Consider the following 16,876-nt stretch of genomic DNA (forward strand, 5'->3'; position numbering starts at 1 on the left):
CTACACGAGGGTCATTAAGGCTATATGTATCATGTTCACCACTAGTCAGCGCACATACACTGAGAGACACACACACATGTCCGTGTATATATCTCGCATATTGAGAGTGGTACTGCTTTCTATAATTCAGCTTCACTCTAGCAAATATATTCGAGACCTCTGCGCATGCGCTGCGTCACACACAAATTAAAAAATAAAAACAGTGGTAGAGGGATGTTCAATGATGTCCAAGTCGTGATTTCATGGTTAAACGCAGCCTCAATGAAGCTCATGTAGTGGAAAGGCTTCAAACCCAGTGAAGCAACCACTGAAGTTGACGGTATGTCAGTGTTGTCCTGACTCTCTTGATCAACAAATCGTTGCAGTTGTGCTAGCAACTGAAGAGTGTTGGATCCTAACTTGTGAAATACGAGGATAAATGTGTTGAAAATAATAATGTGTTAAATAGTGGGTGGGATATAGTAACTAGGATGTGCTAATTACACGAGTTAATTGCTCTTGGTAAAATGACGGTGATTGTTTTTCATTAATTGCCCCTTGATTAGCGGGAGTGGCCCTGGACCCTGCCACTGAGACTAAGAATTAACTACGGAAAATTTCACGCTGACTCGGTGTCCCCCGTAGCCCGGTCCTGGACCAGGCTTCTTGGTTGCTGGCAGCCCGGTCATGGACCAGGCTTCTTGGTTGCTGGCGGCCCGGTCATGGACCAGGCTTCTTGGTTGCTGGCCTGATCGCTCGTACACACTGCGCTGGCAACACTCAACCCGACGAGAGCGAGAACGGGATCGAGAGAACGAGAACGAGAGAACGAGAACGAGAACGAAAGAACGAGAGAACGAGAGAACGAGAGAACGAGAGAACGAGAGAACGAGAGAACGAGAACGGAGAGAGGAAGGAGGTAGAAATCTTTAAAAAAAAAAAAAAAAAATACCGATATGCTCACTGCACTAAGGTCCATCAAATACTAGCGTGGCAGCTGGTGCCAACTCTCCACTTGGCACTGAATCCCCGGGTCACTCACCACAGGAGTTATATAACTAAACACACACAAAAAACATTCCAGCAAAAAAAAAAAGAAAAAAAATTCCAGAGTGCCTCTTGTTCCAACGAAGGAGCGAGACTCGAGTGATGTGTGAGTCGTTATTGTTTACTCTCACACTCTTAATGGACTTTATGAATGGTCGTGTGAATTAGCTGTGCTCGCTTATTTTTACTTCTCTTATTTGTGGTTTAATGGGCTGACTCTCAGCTCCTGGTCCTTGCCAAACTTATTCCTAGCCTCGCCAGCTTCTACACTTACTTTTAAAATTGTGAGGGTGGAGCCTGGCTCCACTACTTCGTCATTGCTCTTTCCGACCTCTTTGAGGCTGAAGAAATACTTCTGGACATCCCCGTGACTCGTTTGTGTCTTTACTTGCAACTCTGCCCTCATGAACCATTTTATCGCCTATCTCTCTCTCTCTCTCACTCTCTCTCTCTCTCTCTCTCTCTCTCTCTCTCTCTCTCTCTCTCTCTCTCTCTCTCTCTCTCTCTCTCTCTCTCTCTCTCTCTCTCTCTCTCTCTCTCTCTCTCTCTCTCTCTCTCTCTCTCTCTCTTCTGTCAAGTCCTTTAATTATTTCTTAGCATCGTCATCATGTTTTTCCAGGTGCTAATATCCTGTAATGTCGCCAGGCTCAGTTTTTGTATATTATCCTTAATAATTCTCTTTATTTTGCTGAGTTATTAATGCACGTTGCAAACCTCCGCATTTTCTACAGTTCCTTTAACATACTTTATCATGTGATGGTTTCATTGTGGTGCTGCATACTCCAAAGTGGGCCAGACATGTGTCACATTAAGGGCCATAAATGATTCTTCGAGATTCCTGAACCTAAGTTTGGATTCAAGAAACATTCGCTTCAGCGATTGATGTGACCATCAGGCAATATGCTCGGCGATATGCGTACCTGTAGCTCGTTCTATCTGACTTAGGTTTGCAGCCTCCGTCTCCTGAGTAAATATTCAGTTTATGGTTTCCCCCCCCCTTTTTTCCCAATTTTTCTAGGTTTACCTTTACTGAGGGTTTAATTTCAGTAGCCACTTGTCTGACCAGTACTGTATTTTGTCCATGTCCGTTTGTGGCTTCTCCTTATCTTTTTAAGTTTTCATTCTTTCAAGGGATAAATCTTAATCTCTTCTGGTATATCATTCACAAACACCAGAAGCAATACCAGTCTCAATACTGATTTGTGTGAAACCCCACTCTGTTCACCTGCCCATTTCGACGCCTCTTCTCGGACAATTATTCTTTGTCTGCTTCCCGTAAGGTTGCTCTTTCATTCAAGGTAGTGCCTGCCGTGTTTTACTTGCCTGTACCTCAAATGTTTGTCTCAGTTTCCTGTGAAGTATAGTGTCAAACGTCTTCTTGCAGTATCAGAAAATGCAGTCTAGTAATCCTTCTCTCTCTCTCTCTCTCTCTCTCTCTCTCTCTCTCTCTCTCTCTCTCTCTCTCTCTCTCTCTCTCTCTCTCTCTCTCTCTCTCTCTCTCTCTCCTCACTTCTATAACCTTGCGACAAGATTTACCATATCTGAATTCTTTCTGGTTGTTGTTGATGTAAGCACTTCTCTTTAAATGTCCCAATACTCTTTTTATTATCCTCTCCATTACCTAAGACTGAAGGTCAATGATACTGATCTTTAGGTTAATGCTTCCTGTCAATCTCTTTTCTTAAATACTGAGACTACTTTTGCTGTCTACCAGATCAGAGGCAATTTCCCTATGTCCATTGATTTACTGTAGGTTTTAGTTATTGGCTTGGATAGTGTCTCTGCACACTCTCGCAGAATCCATGGTGACACTTAATCATATCTTATTGCGTCTGATATACCCAACTCACTCTCCACGTCTTCCACTTTGTTATGTGTTCGGTTTCCAGAACATGATGACGTATCCATTTTATCGCCTCTTGTGTTAACTTTGTTTCCACTGAGATCACCTACTCAAATTGTTTATTTGGCTCGTCACAGACTTGTTTGTCTCCCGTGAGCTCTCATCCTTCTTCAGTTTCATTACCTGACCTTTTACCCTTTTATAATGTAGCTGTGAAGCCACTCTCCTTCCTATTCTTATATCATGTCATTCTCAGTTTGGTGCTTAGTTTCTCTTCCCACCTTTGTATATTCATTTATTGCACGTTTACCGGTTCTCTGTCTTCTTCTGTTCCTCACTTACTGTATTCTTCCATTTTCTTTCCCTTTTTCTTTACCTCTCCGCATCTTTGGTTAAACCAGGAACTCTCTCTGTTCTTACCGTTGCTTTCTTCTCTTACCCGTGACAGTCTCCTCAGACACGCTGCACTATGTAACTAGAAACTCGGTCATTACATTCAGTGACTTATACTCCCTTTTCCCACTGTACTTCATTCAGGAATTCTCTTATCGCAACATAGTTTCTTCACAAATCTTCTTTCATTGATTTCTGATCAGCGTTGCTGCTCCTCCCCTCAGCTGTTTTGCTTTACTTTCCTCATTGCTTGAAAATATTGCATTTATCTTTTCAGCTAATTTTGTCTCCAATGTAAGTTGTCTGAGAATGTCACTGTTTTTCATTTTATTAATTCGCCACTTTTGTTTATATTCCATCTGCATTCATGTACCATATTCGAAGCCTTTTTTTCGGTAAATATTCTCAGGATTGGAATGTCAAAGTTTTCTTCTTAATCCCATATAAGAGAAAATGGAAAAGGGTGAGTTCGAGATTGTTGTGTATATTGTTGGAAGGTGGGAGGGGAAGGGGAGGAGTAAAGTTTATTAACCGTTGTAGATTATAGGGAGGAGGGGACGGGTATGGATTATGTTGAATTATTGCTCACTTAAGGGAAGATGGGGTGGTTCTAGGAATGGGGCTGCTGAGGAAAGAGCCTTGAGAGAGTTCTAGATGCTGGGTGTTCCCTTGTATTGCCACCCCCTCCTCTTTCCCTTTTCTTTGTCCCGTCCCTCCCCCCCCTTCTTCTATATATATATATATATATATATATATATATATATATATATATATATATATATATATATATATATATATATATATATATATATATATATATATATATATATATATATATTGGCTCCCTAACCTTCGTGTGCTAGTGTGGCTTGTAAATGGTCCAAGTCGGACAGAAACGTCGTCTTAAGCTCCTCTCTCCTAAGTACGGATTATTTATGTATTTTTTAATTGCATCCTCGGGTGTTTCCTCTCCATTTCTGCTCTGTCCAAATCCATGTGTGCATCGCGACATCTTGGTGGATTACTCAATAATACTTTACATCTTAAGATTCTGTTTCGAGCTGCGGCTGACCAATGTTAGGTTGACATATTTTTTTTTATCTCTGCAGAACTCGCACAGTCTCTGAAATATTTCTGTTTACTCGGTATTTTCCTCTCTTCAGTGATCGCCGAAATCACTTGTTTGTTTTCCTCCCATCTTCTTGGCTTACCAGCTGCGTGCGCGCGCTCACCTGTATGTACTCCCTTATTTGTTGCCGGGATCTAGTCTTAGCTCCTGCCCACTCATCTCAACTTGTTTGCCAGATTCACTCCCTCCTGGCCTCATGAAGCCTACCGTACCTGCACTAAAACCTGTGCATGAAACCTGCTTCTATCACTTCGAGATTATTCCACTTTCTGACCACCATGAGGCTGAAGAAATACTTCCTGACATTCTTATGGGTCATCTGAGGCTTTAGTAACCGAAGTATATGTTTCCTGGCTATCAAGCAGCCTGTCCCTGTCTACCCAGTAAATTCATTTTCAGTATTTTATTTGGAGTTGTCATGTTTTCCCTGATTTTTCTGTCTTCCATTACCCCTCAAAGGAGGTTTTTGACGCTGGTGAGGGGCTCTTCATCTAGGGAATTGGATCTGTGCTCCGGTTCCCTGATTCAAATTTGAATACCTTCCATTCCCCCCACATGCGCTGTATTATCCTACTGGTTTAGCGCTCCCCATGATTATAATAATGATGTCCTCCATTAATACTACATTTAATTCTGTCAGCCATTCCTCGCACCTCGTACCCATCTGCTCTGGAACAAGCCTCGTTGTATGCGAGTTTTTAACATGCTTAATTAACATATGCCGTGTAAAGGACTTTGAATGATTCCTTATTGAGATTTTTGAAGGCTTCTCTTAGATTGGTTACACAAGCATTGGCTGCATAAGTTATTCGGCTGATGTGTGCCACTGGTGATATATCAGATTTTTTTTTTTTTGAGTGACGTCCGCTGCCTCTGAACCCCGAATTTACTCTCTATATCAGGTCTTCTTGCCTTTCCCAAATCTTCATAACATTGCATTTGCTGGGGTTGAATTCAAGCAACCGCTTACCTGATAAATGGTGCTGCTTATCCCAGCCATTTGTAGCTTTCTCCTACTCCCATCTTTTGTTATTCTCTTCGTCAATTTTACATCATCAGCAAACAGGGATATATCTGATTCAGTCTCATCTGTCACGTTATTCACATAAAAACAGTATTGGTTCTGAAACCGATCATTAACGGACTTACCATTAGCGACACTTTATTTGGACCTCGCTTACCACTGAGGACGGAACTTTAGGGGCCTCCCTTACCGAGGATACTTTAGTAATTCCTCTTACCACTGAGGACACTTTAGGCACATTACCCTTCGTTGAGGAAAAATAATGAATTTCACTTACAAATAAAATTATTTAATGGACCACACAATTAGGGACAATTAATGGGCCTCCTCATTAATGACACTTAATGGACTTCAGGTACCATTAACAACATTGTGTTACCTCACCACTGAAGACACTTCATTCTCAATTATTATTGAAAACAATTTAGGGGAATTCTCACTACTGATTACACTTTAAAGACCACACCATTGCTGATACATTAAGCACCTTTACATTGGCCATTTACGACAATTTGACATTCTGACCTGCTAATGAGGACACCAGAAAATCTTTCTGTTCATCAGGCCCTTTAACCCTTTCAGGGTTTCGGCCTTACTAGTACGGTTTACGCGCCAGGGTTTTTGACATAATAGTACACCTAAATTCTAGCGCCCTCAAATCTAGTGAGAGAAAGCTGGTAGGCCTACATATGAAAGAATGGGTCTATGTGGTCAGTGTGCGCAGTATAAAAAAAATCCTGCAGCACATAGTGCGTAATGAGAAAAAAAACTTTGACCGTGTTTTTGGATTAAAACAGCGACTTTGTACTGTATTTTCGTATGGTATTTATTGTTGTATTCTAGTTTTCCTGGTCTCATTTTATAGAATGGAAGACATATTACAGAAATTGAGATGATTTTGACTGGTTTTTCAAAGAAAAGTACCTTGAAATTGAGCTCAAAGTAGCAGAAATGTTCGATTTTTACCAAAGTTCAAAAATAAACAAATCATGCCAAGCGTCTAATACACGTCAACTGGTGAGTCTAATATTCTTTCACAAGTGCGCTGATATTATTTATACTATTACTACATCAATGCAGTAGTCTGCATAACAATAAATCTTCTATTTTTTTTGTGAGAATAAAAATTCAAAGTGGAAAGCAAAAGAATGTAAGAGGGGCGTGGGGACATAACTAATGAACAGAGGAAATACTATTTTATTGCCAGGAATGTCTTTCTTGTTTATTCTGGACCCTATTCGGAAATTGGCATCTTTTGAAATTTGTGTGAAATTGGCAAAATTGCTAAATTCTGACCACTGTATTGGATAGTTGAAATCGGTAAATTGGTGGTTTCGTGTACTCATTCGATAGAAAAAATGGAGTTCTAGCGAAATAGTTATGATTTTTGTCAACAAGTATACTGGAATTGTCCGAAAATAGGGCTCAAAGTGGGCAAAATCGCCGATGCGTAAACATCATCAAGACCGCTAATTTTGCGAGAGCATAATTCCTTAAGTTTTCCATCAAATTTCATACTTTTGGTGTTATTATGATTGAGAAATGATTCTCTATATTTTCATAAGAAAAAATAATTTTTTTTTTAAATTTGGCCGACCCTGAGAACAAGTCTCTGAGAGGGCCTGTCGACCCTAAAAGGGTTAAGAAGATCTTGACTCACCGTTGAGGACGTGGAGAGTGACGCTGGTAGCGTTGTGGTTGGATGGTACACAGGTGTAGACACCTGTGTCCGCCACCCTGGCAGAGGTGATCAACAGGTAGCTGAGAGTAGTGGGACCCTTTTCAACGATCAGTGACACTCCTCCACGGCTGCTGCTGTAGCTGATGTTCTGTGGAGACAACATGTGTGTGGTGTTAGTGCTGGTGGTGGTGTTAGTGCTGGTGGTGGTGTTAGTAGTGATGGTGTTAGTTATTGTGGTATTAGTGATGGTGGTGGTGGTAATGGCGTTAGTGATAGTGTCACTAGTGATGGTGTTAGTAACTGCGGTGTTAGTGATGGTTCTAATGGTGGTGATACTATTAGTGTTAGTGATAATGGCCTTATTGATGGTGTTAGTAATTGCAGTGTTAGTGATGCAGGTATTAGAAGAGTGGATGATGGAGTTTGTTTTAATAGAGGACGTAATTAGGGACTCCCGAAGAGGATTCCTCAAAGTGGATGACAAACTTTTCTACTACCTGAGAACTCCTTATCCAATCAGCTTTAAATTTCCAACACTGGCGAACTATAACCAGGGAAAAGTTAGCGAAACTACTGGGATAAACAGAGACTCTTTTCCTAATTTTGTAATAACCCTCCTTTTTTTTGTTAAGGACTCTTAATCTGAGAAGAATGCTTCAGTTTACCTCCAAACATTCGACGCAGGTTTATCCTACTCACCAGAAGGTTCATCTTGTTACGCCAGTGTGTATGTGTCAGCTTCACAAAAAAAAAAAAATATTCAGTATTCTTCTAAAGGGAATCAGTCTTCAGTGGCTGGAGCATCTTTATTAGCATAGTTATGATCTTTCGAATTGCTTTATTCTGCCCTATAACTGGAGAATGCATCTCCCGGCTGGCTTCAAATTTTTAGCGCTTAAATGTTTTTCTCAAAGGAAGTTTCACATTGATTTTGGACTGAGCGACTTTTATTTTGATAATTTTATTAAATTATTTTCTCTTTCAGTAACTGAAAAATACCTCTTCCGATCTACTTCAAACTTTAAGTCCTGGCGCATCCTTAAGAAAAACGTAGCTTGATTTTGGCCAGTGAAGGCGCCATTTTGCGAGTTTTACTAAAAAATGGAAATTTTGAAATGTGAAAGGGGATCATTTGAGAATTTATTGGCTGGAACATTCAGCATCTATAGCTTTCAAATGCAACTTCTGAACGTCTTCAAACGTAGTGGTGTAATGGGATATTGGTCTTAGTGCAACAACTAGAGAATGACTCTTCTGACTGGCTTGAAACTTCTAAAAAATCTTAGAAAAATATATTAGATTTGGGCAACGTAAACGCCAATTTGCCACTTTTATTTAAGAAACTGGAATATTAGTTTCTATGCAATAATTTGAGTACCTTTTTGACTGACTTCACATCTTCAACTCTAATATTTAACTGCATCATAAACATGTGCCTCACTCTGTACTATACCTTATGCGAGCGGTGAGGTAGATGGGGCTGGGTTTATGGGACACAGGGATAGCTTACTCAGATCATGCAGGGAATCAAACTCTACTTGATTACCGCCATCTAGGCAAGGGGACATTAGTGGAGGGTCTGATAATGAAACGTTAGTGGAGGGAACGTTGGTGGAGGGTGTTATTGGAGGGAATGTCAGTGAAGGACATGAAAGTGAAGAGAATGTTGGTGGAGGATATGTTAGTGAAGTTCTGTAAACTTCCCTTCACTGGACTGTAAACTATCCTTCAATGGTCTGCATACTATCCTTCAGTGGCCCGCGAACTACCCATCACTCGACTGTAAACTACTCTTCACTGGACTGTGAACTACCCTTCACTGGACTGTAAACTACCCTTCAGTGGCCTGTAAATTCCCCTTCACTAGACTGTAAACTACTCTTCACTAAACTGTAAGCTACCCTTCAGTGGCCTGTAAATTACCCTTCACTTTACTGTAAACTTCCCTTCAGTGGCCTGTAAACTACCCTTCAGTGGCCTGTAAACTACCCTTCATTGGCCTGTGAACTACCCTTCAGTGGTCTGTGAACTACCCTTCAGTTGCCTATAAACTATTCTTCTCTAGCCTATAAGCTACCCTTTACTGACCTGTAAACTACTTTCCATAAACCTGGAAACTACCCTTGATCAAAAAAATACCTTCACTCGCCTGTAAACTACCCTTAACCCATCTGTAAATTACCCCTTACTGAACTGTAAAGTACCCGTCACCTATAAACTACCCTTTAATAGCCTGTAAACTACCTTGTACTCACCTGTAAACTACCCTTCGATGATCTGTAAACTACCCTTCAAAAATCTGAAAACCATCCAAGGGACTGTCAGCTATCCTTCACTGACCTCTCAACTACCCTTTCGACCTGTAAATAATCATCCACTGACCTGCAATGAGCCCACTCTCAGCCGTCTTCCTTGTTCTCCCCAACTCTGTCATCAGATCAGGCTAAGATATTGCATTACCTTGTGCAAGATAATCATTCTTCTTGATGGGTGATGACAGCAACGCTGGCTCTTGTTACCGTAATATAACTATTACAGAGAATGAGTGAACTGCACACTGCGTTTGTTCCTACAGTGTAACTACCGTGCAGAATAAGATAGCAGCACACTGTGGGTGTTTCCATAACGTAACTATCATAATGAATAAGGATAGTAGCACCCTGTGGATTTTCCCACAATATATCTGACATAAAATAGGTTAGCAGCACACTGTAGGACCACAGTTCTTTTTTTAATCAATCTGTACTGTTTTTGTGGTAACAGCGACTTACCCTGTTGTTGTGGTGCTTGTTGCTGTGGCACCAGCGACCTACCCTGTTGCTGTGGTGCTTGTTGCTGTGGTACCAGCGACCTACCCTGTTGCTGTGGTGCTTGTTGCTGTGGTACCAGCGGACGTAGAGGGGTGGCTCTGGCAGGTCGTACAGGACGCAGGTCAGGTTGATCATGCTGCCCTTCTGTACATACAGGTCCGGGGAGCCCAGGATCTCTCCACGAGGCTCTGAAACACGGGGTCAGCGGTTCGAGATCGGTGGTGCGGGGTCAGTGGTGCGGGGTCAGTGATGCGGGGTCAGTGATGCGGGGTCAGTGATGCGGGGTCAGTAGTTACGGGGTCATTAAAATGGGGGTCAAAAAAAAATGTTAAGATCTTGGAAAGATACACTTTGGGAGTTGTGTATTGAAGGAGCGCACACACACACACACACACACACACACACACACACACACACACACACACACACACACACACACACACACACACACACACACACACACACACACACTCACCCAGCACTCGTAGATAGGTCGTGAAGGCCTTGATTGGCTTAGTGCTGATCTGGCACTCGTAGTTGCCCTGGTCCCTTGGTTGGGCTGACTTGATCCTCAGCGTCCACTGGTTGGTGCCATTCTGATGCAGCGCCTCGTAGCGGAGGTCTGTTGTGTAAGTGTACCTTCCCACCGTCAGGATGCGAAGGTCTCTCCCACGTATCCAGGACACCTGTTGGGTGGGGAGAGTATGTAACCATGACACCTGTTGGGTGGGGAGAGTATGTAACCATGACACCTGTTGGGTGGAGAGAGTATGTAACCATGATACCTGTTGGGTGGGGAGAGTATGTAACCATGACACCTGTTGGGTGGAGAGAGTATGTAACCATGACACCTGTTGGGTGGAGAGAGTATGTAACCGTGACACCTGTTGGGTGGGGAGAGTATGTAACCATGACACCTGTTGGGTGGGGAGAGTATGTAACCGTGACACCTGTTGGGTGGGGAGAGTATGTAACCATGACACGTGTTGGGTGGGGAGAGTATGTAACCGTGACACCTGTTGGGTGGGGAGAGTATGTAACCATGACACCTGTTGGGTGGGGAGAGTATGTAACCATGACACCTGTTGGGTGGGGAGAGTATGTAACCGTGACACCTGTTGGGTGGGGAGAGTATGTAACCATGACACGTGTTGGGTGGGGAGAGTATGTAACCATGACACCTGTTGGGTGGGGAGAGTATGTAACCATGACACCTGTTGGGTGGGGAGAGTATGTAACCATGACACCTGTTGGGTGGGGAGAGTATGTAACCATGACACCTGTTGGGTGGGGAGAGTATGTAACCATGACACCTGTTGGGTGGGGAGAGTATGTAACCGTGACACCTGTTGGGTGGGGAGAGTATGTAACCATGACACGTGTTGGGTGGGGAGAGTATGTAACCATGACACCTGTTGGGTGGGGAGAGTATGTAACCATGACACCTGTTGGGTGGGGAGAGTATGTAACCATGACACCTGTTGGGTGGGGAGAGTATGTAACCATGACACCTGTTGTAGGAAAGCAGGAAGTTAGCTGATTTCCGTATCCGTTAAAGGATAGGAAGGGGAGGGGATTGAGGTAGCAAGAGAGTCGAGATTGAGCAGTAAACCCACGTATGCCTACTCAATGTTGCCACATTTATTTATCCCCCTTTATCACAAATTAAAAGTCCCAAATGTGTCAGTAAGGAGGGTACTTCACCTACCCACGCTGGGCACCCAGGCTTCAGTTACAAAAAAAAAAAAAAAAAAAAAAAAACACGAGTTAAGAGGCGGGTGACCAGACTCTATGCCGACCTGTTAACCTAGTTATTGGACGGCTTACCTACACTAGGCTAGCGCAGTGAAGGACCCTAACATTCGTTAACACATTACAACATAAATTTGATCACACATCACGGTCATAGGCGGCATCTTCTCTCCTACAAAACCCGGTTGCAGACCAGTGACTTGTATAGGTGTCTCAGGTGTCCCCACTGGAGCAACGAGTTATAGAACCCCCAACCCCTACTTCACGACACTAAGTGCCTATTGACGGTACAATGAATGAGCATTTATATACGTTATTGGCTCTGGCCACATATGAAGGGTCTTCCACGAGTCTTCAGTTCACCAGAGATTCGACTACACCTACAATCGGCTTACATTGCCGGATCGAATTAGAGGTAAGAATTCAATTATCTAGAAATGGGAACGCAGATTTCTGGGACTGGATTCCACTAATGGTTTGATTAAATCATTAACTAATCAGTCATACACTTACACATACACCCTCTATTGTACACACTTGCTGGGTTACCTGGAGGTTACCTGGAGGTTATTCCGGGGATCAACGCCCCCGCGGCCCGGTCCATGACCAGGCCTCCCGATGGATCAGGGCCTGATCAACTAGGCTGTTACTGCTGGCCGCACGCAGTCCAACGTACGAGCCACAGCCCTAGCTGATCCGGCACTGACTTTAGGTATCTGTCCAGCTCTCTCTTGAAGGCAGCCAGGGGTTTATTGGCAATTCCCCTAATGCTTGATGGGAGGCTGTTGAACAGTTTTGGGCTCCGGACACTTATGGTGTTTTCCCTTAGTGTACCAATGGCGCCCCTACTTTTTATTGGCGGCATTTTGCATTGCCTGCCCAGTCTTTTACTTTCGTAGGGAGTGATTTCTGTGTGCAGATTTGGGACCATTCCTTCCAAGATTTTCCAAGTGTAGATTATGATATATCTCTCCCTCCTGCGTTCCAACGAGTACAAGTCAAGTGCTTCCAAGCTTTCCCAGTAGATAAGGTGCTTGACAGAACTTATACGTGCAGTAAAGGATCTCTGTACACTCTCTAGATCTGCGATTTCACCTGCTTTGAATGGAGATGTTAATGTACAGCAGTATTCCAGCCTAGAGAGAACAAGTGATTTGAAAAGGATCATCATGGGCTTGGTATCTCTCGTTTTGAAAGTTCTCATTATCCATCCTATCATTTTCTTTGCACGTGCGATCGTGGCACTGTTGTGATCCTTGAAAGTGAGATCCTCAGACATTACTACTCCCAGGTCCCTTACATTATTTTTCCGCTCTATTGTATGGCCGGAGTCAGTAGCATACTCTGTTCTAGTAATTATCTCCTCCAGTTTTCCATAACGGAGTAGTTGGAATTTGTCCTCATTGAACATCATATTGTTTACCGTTGCCCACTGGAAAACTTTGTTTATATCTTCTTGGAGGTTAACCGCGTCCTCAGCAGATGACAGCCTCATGCAGATCCTAGTATCATCCGCAAAGGATGATACGGTGCTGTGGTGTATATCTCTGTCTATGTCTGATATGAGGATAAGGAATAAGATGGGGGCTAGTACTGTGCCTTGTGGAACAGAGCTCTTTACTATGGCAGCCTCCGATTTAACTCTGTTGACCACTACTCTTTGTGTTCGATTTGTTAGGAAGTTGAAGATCCATCTCCCCACTTTCCCAGTTATTCCTTTAGCACGTATTTTATGGGCTATTACGCCATGATCGCATTTGTCAAATGCTTTTGCAAAGTCTGTGTATATTACCAGGACGACTGCTGGGGAGAGTAGGACGGTTATTGGGTGGGGAGAGTGTGAGACCAGCACACCTGCTGGGTGGGGAGAGTGTGAGACCAGCACACCTGTTGGTGTGGAGAGTGTGAGACCAGCACACCTGTTGGGTGGGGAGAGTGTGAAACCATCACACCTGTTGGGTGGGAAGAGTGTAAGACTATCACACCTGTTGAGTAGGGAGAGTGAGACCAGTACACCTGTTGAGTAAGGAGAGTGTGAGACCAGTACACCTGTTGGGCGGGGAGAGTGTAAGACCTTCATACCTGTTGGGTAGGGAGAGTGTGAGACCAGCACACCTGTTGGGCGGGGAGAGTGTAAGACCATCACACCTGTTGAGTAGGGAGAGTGTGAGACCAGTACACCTGTTGGGTAGGGAGAGTGTGAGACCAGCACACCTGTTGGGCGGGGAGAGTATGAGAGAGGATGTGGTATTTACCACTGGATAACAGGTGGACTTTATATTTTTACCCTCTGGCACTACTCGTGTTAGAAAATAAAAGCCACACAATTCCGCGGCTGAAAGAATTCACAAATAACCCGCATTTACGAGAGGAAATTTATGAGGAGTTCCGGTTCGTTCCCGACTGTTGTTAAATCGCATCTAAATTTTGTGACTTCATGAAGGTTCAGGACCGACCCCCATCGTCATGGGTTTCCTTTTCTTTTTGTGGGTTATGTGTAAATCATATTGATGAGTTCAGATTTACATCATAGGTGAGAGTTTACATGGCAGCGTTACTCATCTTGTGAATGAATCCTCATGTAAACAGTAGCTACTTAATCCAAACATTTAATACGCAGCTTCTTATACTAACTCCATCGTTGGATTTTTTATTATACAGGTAACATTATATTTCAGTTTAAACTTTCATTATATATATAGATAATATTGTATTTTCGATTACTGCGTCTTATTTATAGAATTATTACCTTTACAAAAGACCATCATTTATATGCATCAAATCCTGCAAAATGGTTAAACAGTTCACATATGTCTTTGGTATATATTCTGTACTCTTGTCTGACCCTTACGTATTTAGCTCTTCGTTATGATTATAAAAATGTACTCTTGTCATTTTCTGAAGTAGTTTAAGACACAGTGCTCAAGTGTGTGTTTATCGTGAGACAGTTTTATTATAGCTGCTGAGTGAGTGGGTAGATGGCTTTTTAAATTAAGATTACTGGTGTAAAGTGTCTACTGTGTTGCTACGAGCGGCACCTGTTCACAAGAAAAGAGAGAGTTTGGTTGAGAGGTTCGTCCTGTGCTGGTGGCATCTGTGTCTTCCTCACAAGCGACACCTGTCATTTACGATGAAATAGCGGATCAATGCATTTTTATTTTACATATCGAAGCGTCACCTGTCTAAGGAAGAGAATATTGTTATAACATTTATAGGTAAAGACGTCCTCGAATTACACACACACACACACACACACACACACACACACACACACACACACACACACACACACACACACACACACACACACACACACACACACACACACACACACACACACACAAATGAAAGTGAACAAAAAGATAAGTTCAATTTGCTGTAACAAAAAAACTGACAGTGTCCGATAAACGAGATTAATGAGTGTAACTGACAGTGTCCATTGTCAATTGTACAAGCTTTCTACACCTAACAGTGTGAGTTGTACAAGCTTACTACACTTGACAGTGAGTTGTGCCAGCTGAGTACACCTGACAGTGTCGGTTGTGCCAGCTGAGTACACCTGACAACTGGTGTCTAGTCACGTTCAGCAACTGTGAGTTACTTATACCTGACATGGGGCGGTAAGTAACTTCATTCTTGTATTTAATTCTAACACATAATACAAAACGTTAACAATTGTTATTTTAAAAGCTAATTATTTATAATGTATCATTGGATAACCCGATTAAGTTAATGTTACTTTATTTCCATTGGTGTCCAGTTGTGTACATGTATTGATCAAGGGGCGTGGCTGACTACGTTGCAGCTTGGAGAAGCTCTGACCACTAGGGCTACCCGTTGACGTGGGACTTATGGAGGTGCGCATCCATCCCTCTGTCAAGCTTGTACATTAAAGGTAAACACACACCGCTTATGAGGCGGGGTCAGGAGCCTAGCCTCGTCTCTTCACCGCAAATACACATATTTTTTAAAAAGTTGAAAATTGTATGATTAAAACACCAAACACGGGGTACTATTTCAGTAGTGAAGAGGTGGACTCGCGAGCCCAATGTCGACTATAACAAACCCGACTCGGTGAGTACTTACCCATACTCGAGCTAGAGTTCGACAGCTTCAACCTGGGTTACGTAAACACATCAAAGATGTATCAGACGTTTCTCCATGATGTTAACGACCTGGATTAACAATCATGGTATTAGTAGTACAAAGTGTTGAACAAAGGTGTCGCATTTAATCCTTTCTCAGGAACCTGGTCAACAGGCATTTATATACACGTTCAAAACTATGGAGCTGAACACTTCTCAAGGCTGAGGGACTGACCACCTCAAAACTACTACTTCAAGGTTGATGAACTGCTGCCGTTGTTTCCATATTTAGTCACCTTTGTATTCAACTGGAGAAACCTACTGTGTAGGCGAAACCTCAAGGAAATAAAAATACCTAACTCATCTTATTGTCGCTATTGTTTATTTACAGAAATACAATTTTTTGTTGATAATTCAGTAAAATTCCGGCTTTTTAATTGCAAAGACGCCGGTACTAACCAAAACATTCGTTACACAACTCAAGAATTTCAAAATTAAGTATCCTTCGGTTCATACATTGTACCTTCCTGGCCCAATACATTACACTACTGGATGGGAAGAGGGATATCTAAACCCGTAAGAGTTTTAGATATCTCTAAGCTCTCCCTCAGGCTGCCAACACTTATTTCTACATAAGGATTATTTGCAATGCGTTCTGCACCGTTCACATGCGCCGAATTCGCACTTTCACGCAGTTCCGGCCAGAAAAGGGACATCGTTTATTAGAGCATTCGCATAAAACGAACTTGAGTAGGAACCCTGGGTAAGGTGTAAGTTTAATTTTTACGTGATCTTCTTATCCGTAACTTGTAACCAGTGTTTTTTTTCTCATCTATAACTTGTAACCAGTGTTGTTTTTCCCATCTATAACTTGTAACCAGTGTTGTTTTTCCCATCTATAACTTGTAACCAGTGTTGTTTTTCTCATCTATAACTTGTAACCAGTGTTGTTTTTCTCATCTATAACTTGTAACCAGTGTTGTTTTTCCCATCTATAACTTGTAACCAGCGTTGCTTTTCCCATCTATAACTTGTAACCAGTGTTGTTTTTCTCATCTATAACTTGTAACCAGTGTTGCTTTTCCCATCTATAACTTGTAACCAGTGTTGCTTTTCCCATCTATAACTTGTAA

The 16,876-nt window shown here is 42.5% G+C and overlaps 1 protein-coding gene across 1 annotated transcript in view; it reads right to left on the reverse strand.

Annotated features, from left to right (window-relative positions):
- Nucleotides 1–16,876, reverse strand: part of LOC128684385 (zwei Ig domain protein zig-8) — a 548,882-nt gene that overhangs the window by 65,381 nt on the left and 466,625 nt on the right. Inside the window, exons 3-5 of the mRNA XM_070095221.1 lie at nt 10,382–10,592; nt 9,952–10,094; nt 7,076–7,244 (exon numbers count right to left, since the gene is read on the reverse strand). Coding sequence (XP_069951322.1) covers nt 7,076–7,244; nt 9,952–10,094; nt 10,382–10,592 — 523 coding nt within the window. The remainder of the gene's footprint in view (nt 1–7,075; nt 7,245–9,951; nt 10,095–10,381; nt 10,593–16,876) is intronic.

The sequence above is a fragment of the Cherax quadricarinatus genome, chromosome 4, assembly GCF_038502225.1.
Source record: "Cherax quadricarinatus isolate ZL_2023a chromosome 4, ASM3850222v1, whole genome shotgun sequence".
NCBI classification, from domain to species: Eukaryota; Metazoa; Arthropoda; class Malacostraca; order Decapoda; family Parastacidae; genus Cherax; species Cherax quadricarinatus.